This window comes from Austrofundulus limnaeus, unplaced genomic scaffold (assembly GCF_001266775.1).
Source record: "Austrofundulus limnaeus strain Quisiro unplaced genomic scaffold, Austrofundulus_limnaeus-1.0 Scaffold126, whole genome shotgun sequence".
NCBI lineage: Eukaryota > Metazoa > Chordata > Actinopteri > Cyprinodontiformes > Rivulidae > Austrofundulus > Austrofundulus limnaeus.
In genome coordinates, this window is record NW_013952528.1 from 729425 (window position 1) to 736382 (window position 6958).

Sequence of the window (6958 nt, forward strand, 5' to 3'; positions counted from 1 at the left end):
GCTGTGAAGAGTTTTAAAACCTGACCGAAACACATCCATGATATTATGTTCGTCCAGGAAGGATTTTAGCTGCACATAAACAATTTTTTCCAAAGCCTTTGACAGTAGAGGTAGCTTGGAGATGGGCCTATAGTTCCCCAGTACAGTGGGATCAAGACCAGGTTTCTTTAACAGGGGGTGCACCACAGCATGTTTAAAATTAGCAGGAACTACACCAGATAACAAACTACAGTTAAAAAGGGAAAGAACCGAGTGCCTAAAACAAGGGAAAACTTCTTTTAAAAAATGTGGTGGAAGGGCATCACATGGAGAACCAGAGGGCTTAATCTGGGCAACCATATCCCCTAACAGAGACAAAGACACTGGTTCAAACTGATTAAAAACCACAGAACAGGGCTTACACACAGAGGGGTCAGAGTCTGGGTGTAAAATGGAGGCCCGTATGGAGGTAACCTTATCAATAAAAAACTGCATAAAATTATTACAAAGCTGAGCAGATGCTTCTAAACCAGCAGTGTGAGGAGAGTTAAGAAAAGAGTCAATAGTAGTGAAGAGAACACGGGGGTTGTGGCTGTGAGACAGAATTACRTTAGAGAAGTGTTCCTTTTTGGACATTTTTACAGTGTCCTGGTAATTACGCCAGCAGTCTCTAAACAACTGAAGGGAAACCTGCAGCTTGTCTTTTCTCCACTTGCGTTCCGCTCCGCGACATTCTTGTCTGACAGCTCGAGTCCTTTCGTTAAACCACGGTTCAGGTTTAGTTCTAGGCTGTTTGGTTTTTAAAGGAGCCACAGTATCCAGTACAGTCTGACAGGAGGAGTGGAGCCAAGAACTAAGCTCCTCAGCATCAGTTGGAGCAGCAGGTGGACAGAGCTGGGAGAACACTTCAGAAAACTGACTGGCAGTGGAGGGGTTAATAATTCGACAGCTCTGAGCAGGAGCGCGAGATTTAAGAGAAGCATTTTTAAAAACAGTCTGGAATATAACAGGCATATGATCAGAAATTATAGAATCAAAAATTTCCAGGTTAGACACAGGCAATCCAAAAGACAGCACGAGATCCAACGTGTGCCCTTTTTCATGTGTAGGTCCAGATAAACAGTGAAACAAATTAAAAGAGTCAATAAGAGCTGAGAATTCTGATACCAGAGGTTTATCTGGGCAACAAACATGTATGTTAAAATCACCAACAATAAGGCCATGATCATAGTCCATCACAGTCTCTGAGAGGAATTCAGAAAATTCATTAATAAAATCCTTGTTGTATTTTTATTGGACGGTAGATGACAGCACACAGAACCGGGTCAGAACGACCCACCTCAAAGGTGGTTAGTTYGAAGCTGGTGAATTGACGTTCTTTAAAACATTGTTTACAACTAAAAACATTTTTATACACCACTGCAGTTCCACATCCCCGGCCCGATTTTTGATCATTTTTAGACGGCTCTATTTTCTTATATGARGTGAAATGATTTTCAGTCCCGGGGTTCAGTTTCATGATTGTTCGAGTTTAAACAGTAAAAATCAAACAAAAAAAATCTAACACCATGTTCAGACGCACCTTACATCCAGAAAACAGAACAGAGTCATCTTTCTGTGGATTCAGGTCAGATTCGTGACTTTGTGGGTTAAAACTGTAGGCTGAAAAACTTGCGTGGCTGCCACACATTTTCACGCAACGTTTGTTTTGATAAATCCCAACGTGGGCGTAGAACCTGGTGCACGCTACTTTTTTGTGCGTATGCACCATTTATACATGAGGCCCCTGGTCTTTACGGATTGAAAATTTTCTTTGAGGAAATGTATTTTCAGATGCCAGGGATGACATGGTTCTTAAGGTATGGGTTGGTTTCCTTTTTTGGAAGTAATCCTCCGATGAAAAAATAAGTACTTAAATATTTGTGTGAGCCACTTTACAGATAATAGATTTCTGAACAAAATGGAGATTAACTGTGGACTAATAACATGATTATCACTAAAAGATGATGCAATTTCAACATTCAGAAAGACACAAACACTGCTGTTGTCTGCCCAGGTTAACTGAAAAACACATTGTTTTTAGCATCATTGCTGTTTGGACTATCTGTGAGCTACAGCTATCATTCATAACTTTATAATGATCTGTGTTCTTTAGCTGGCTTACACAATATTTTAGTAATAAAAAAATATAAATGGTAAATGGACTGTACTTGTATAGTGCCTTTATATCCATCCAGAACACTCAAAGCACTTCACACTACAGACGTTCACCTATGCACACACACATTCACACACTGATGATGGTAAACTACATTGTAGCCACAGCTGCCCTGGGGCACACTGACAGAAGCGAGGCTGCCATATACAGGTGCCACCAGACCCTCTGACCACCGTCAGTAGGCAAAGGTGGGTACAATGTCTTGCCCAAGGACACAACGACTGAGTCCACTGGACGGGGATAAAACCGGCGACCTTCCGGTTGCAGGACGACTCCCCTAACCACTCTACCACAGCCGCCACCAAATTTCCTTAACAGTGACGTGTGTGTATATGAGGATGACTGGGAGAAATCTTACCAAGCTGAAACGTTGTCTCTGTAATTGCTCCAGTTCTTCTGGGTCCGACGATAAGGTTCAGTGGTGTAGCCATTTTCCAAAACTGATATTGCATGTTTTTTTTATTGTTACAACAAAATAGGCCATAACACTCCAGTTTGTAAACAGCATGAAGCTGTTGTGATGACGTGTAGAAATGGGCATGACGGAAGCAGTAGGAAATTTTTAAAGAGACAGAGGCCAATTCCAAGGCATTTAGAAACGGCTACGATGTGAAGTCAAATTATTTTTTTCATTTACACATATGAACAGCATTTTCATAACAACTGAAGGTGACGTAGTTACTTGATTTTGGTATAGAATTGAACTGTATGCCTGAGAAACACATAATATTGGCCCTTTAAGATCACTTTACCACCTATTCCAAAGATAAATTGAAAAACAATATTTCAACTTTGTCTTTTGTTTCCTAACATATACAGTAGTGCATTTGAAATGTATGTAAATTTTATGCAATGTGAGCATCATTGGTATTCTAACAGTGTAACGGTTCATAGAGCTCAATCGGACCCATGACAAAACATCCTTAATTAGGTCTGAAAGTAATTAATTGAGTCTGGTTATCAGGATCATTCCTGCCACTTTGCTGAGAGCAGAATGACTGCAGTGGATTTATTGTGACGTTTCTCATTTTGCTCTGCCGAGGGTCCGTGACGAGCTGCAGCTGTCTGACAAAATGTCAGCAAAAATTCCTAAAAAACGAAGCCTCAGGATGATGTATCATCTGCCTCAGACTACAGTAAAAATGAATGCAYTGTTTCCAGATTACTGTACATTTATATTTAACATGATACAAAGGCAAAGTAGATATTTTTTTTGATTGACTCCAAAATATATGTTTGGAGAACATGTTTCTATTCAGAAAGAATCAAGTTTATTTATGTTTACACGTGAGGTTGCTGCATGAACAAGTTTACATCAGCTTAAAAGCTTTACTTGGTCAGCTGCMTTATTTTTATAAGAAATCTGTCTTCTTGTTGGTGTTTTGATTTTTAGGAGCAAATATTAAATGGAAGTTGGAAATTTTAGTTCCCATTAGCCCTTAAAAGACAACAAATACAGAACCTATATATAGTTAAATAAATAGTCTACATTTGCAACTTGTCTTATTACTCACCAGCTGGTTATTCTGATGAAGAGTAAAAGTACATTTACTCCAGGGAAATCCCACTGAGCTCACAGATTAAATTTGCAATGCAGGCCTGGGTCTGAAAGCAACCTTCTTGTTTTTAAACTGTGAGAAAACCACSCAAACACAGCGAGAATCGTCTTACTCCATTGGTGAAACATTTTAATTTTTAAGTGAGTCAACCTCTCTAAAATGCTTTGTTTMCATCCGGTCCTCTTCCTGCCCTGCTACCAGTGTAGTCTGTGTGATATTTAGGTATACAACCACTTTAAAAAAGCAAACAGCTGTATCAAGTCACAGTTTACGTCAGCACATATTCTCAAAAATGGAAGGTGGCGCTGAAGTATTGCATCACATTTGTCAAGTATAAAACTAGCTAAAATGTGCTACACACCCTTACACTTTTTTGTCACTGCTCTGCTATGTGAGCAGTGCAGAGTTTGGCATATAGTGAAAACATGAAGTGTAAACAGACCCCTATTTCAACCTTGATGCATTCAAATGATCCAAATGAGGTCTCTCAAAATGAAGCAACTGCAGACAGGCTGGAAAGGTATGCAAGAAGGGTTTGGAAAGAAAAAGCAACTGAGTACAAAGAATTTTGGAAAGCTTTGTCTACTTACTTTGAGTTCACTTTGCAGTAATTTTCTTCTGGACTGTTGGAATCACTGTATTATTTTTGTTATGTGCCACTGATTAGTTGTRTGTAAAAAAGTAAAATAGTTCATTTTTGGCCATTTCATTCAGTTATATCTATTTTTAAAATCTTAATCTAAACTTATTATCTGGTTTAAGGACAACATTTTTTCCCTTGTTTTAATACAAAACATTGCTTTTCTTGTCTTATTAATTAAAAAGGCTTTATTGCATTTAAAAATAAATAAGTCTTGAGAGTATAGAAGCTGAAGTGAGCTTCCTTTAAGTACTCAGATACTTTGGCTAAATTTATTTTAACAAAATGAAGCACCAGTATATGGGATGGTTTGAACCTGTTGAGATACAAGTTCAGTTTTGTTTAGGCAACATTTGTTAAACTTTTTTTAGTAAAAAAATAAAAAGTAAAAAAAGGGATGTGAACGGTCAATTGCTACTTTTCAGTTTCTAGACATTAGTTTTTACTCCACCTTTTATTTCCAGTCAGTCTTCGGTCAGTGCTTTAGTAGATAAATGTATCATTATGTGCACCAGCAGTTAACTTTGCCTGCTTTGCAGTGGATTGATTGTTCTTGTTTCTCTGTGGGAACTTTAAATTAGCACACAGAAGCAGAGCAGCTGAACCAGAACAAAGAAGCTGCAGCTGAAAACTGGAGCCRTAAAACACTGCAGCAAAAATCGTTCAACTCAAGATCCTAATCACAGTTTAAAATCTGGCACCACAATCTTTAAATAAAAACTAGTACCCCTTTTTGTAGTCATATTACAGTAGGTTAGGATCTGTGTATGTTGATGGTCCAGGTTTCAGTCCTCTGGTGGTCTTTAGGTATTTGTTATCKGATAAATAATTAGTTTTTTGTTCCCCATGTGTCATCAGCTTATTTTGTCCTAGTCCCTTCTGTTCCTGCCCCACCCACTCACCTGTTCCTATTTGTTTTCTACTCAGGTGTTTGTCTTTTGGTTCATTAATCAGATTTAGTTCAAGTCCAAGTATCCTTTATTGTCAAAATCTATGTAATAGTAACCCTATTACAGAGGTTGAAATTACATTTCACCAGTCTCCAATGTGCAGTTAACTAACATATAAACATATAGATAAGACGTTGACAGTAACCCTCCCCACATACATACCCACATTGTGCAGTAAAAAAAAAAATAACACACTGATACATGAGTTTACATTCTCTCCCCTGTGTTGAGGAAGCTTGGTTCAGAGACACAGCCCAGAGGACGAGATGATCCCAAAAGGTGGTTCTAGTCCCAACCGGTCATTTTTGCTCCCCTGCCTGGCTGCCTCAGGACACTACATGATTTCTCAAACATGCATGAATGAGTCAAAGCAAGACTCTGGGCATGTTTTTGATGAGATGRTAACATTATAGCACAATATAAAACTCAAAAAAGTTAATTTTACATGATATTGCCCCTTTAATGATATAAAATATGAATCTCTGCTGTTCTCTTACTACAGATGTACATTAAAAGTTTGGAGCATCTCCCCCAGCCTGGACTCTGTATCTGGGCTGAGTTCAAAATAGAAATGTCAGAAAGAACCAGCAGCGAACTGAGTGTAGTGAAATACAGTTGCTGTGAGCTCTGCATATTTTTTTTCATTTATGCAATCGCACTTAACCACAGTGACCCAGGAGGACAAAGAAAATGGCCCAAATGGAACCATGACATCTCCAGAGTAAAATGTCTAAACCTAATATTGGACATTTTTTCCACTGGATATGATCCAGCTGAAGAGGACTAATTTGACGTGTTTTAGGCTGAGTGAAGCTGCCATCTCTCTAAAGTGCCAAAAAAATATGTCGTTTAGGGTTTAAAAAGTCTGTTGGCTGCAACAAAATCTTGTGGTTTTTAACATTCCCTGTAAGACAAGGGCATTTTTTCCGTGTACCAATTATTCCCAGGCTGATAATGCACAGCTCAACAACTTCTTGCAAAAAATAAATAAAAAAATAAATAAAATAAAAAAACTCCCCGTGCGCGCGTTATTGTGCAGAGCACCGAAAAGTTAATGGCATCTGATAAGGGTGTTTCATAAAAGCTGCAAATGGCACAGACTGTCCACCTCTGCTTTGGCTCCATAATTACGTTTAATAGAGATCCTTCTTTTATTTTACAGAGGTTACTCCAGGCCATCAGCCTTTTGATTTGCACCATTACCGACGGCCTGCTTGGAGAAAGCTCTCGCATTAATCATAAGGCATGCCTGCAAAACAACACAGCTTCTTGCATTGTTAAAATATGCGTTCATCCCATTCAAAATCGTCAGGGGAGGCAAACAAATAGCAACAAATCACAGACTCTAAGGAAAAAAAAACTGAGTTAGATGCTAATATTGACAAAAGCACTTTTATGATGCAGATTTTAAATGTAAAAAATGAAATCTTGTAGACAGCATATGACAATTTTTTTTATTTAATGTAAACTCTAACTTACTAAATCACTCTTCCATTGMAAGTCACAGCCACTAAGCTACAATTATACTAAAATTTTAGCTTAATCTTTGTAAAAACTTAACCACAAAGAAATTCATCAACAGATTCAAGATCAAGAACTAAAACATTTTCAG

General features: G+C 38.2%; 1 protein-coding gene across 1 annotated transcript; it reads right to left on the minus strand.

The window, feature by feature from the left end:
• Window positions 1–1285: 1285 nt before the first annotated feature.
• Window positions 1286–1427, minus strand: LOC106522286 (uncharacterized; the record flags this gene model as incomplete). Its single annotated transcript, XM_014015251.1, is given in 1 exon segment — window positions 1286–1427. A coding segment is annotated over 1 exon segment (98 nt), but the record flags the coding sequence as incomplete, so codon positions are not given.
• Window positions 1428–6958: the final 5531 nt, after the last annotated feature.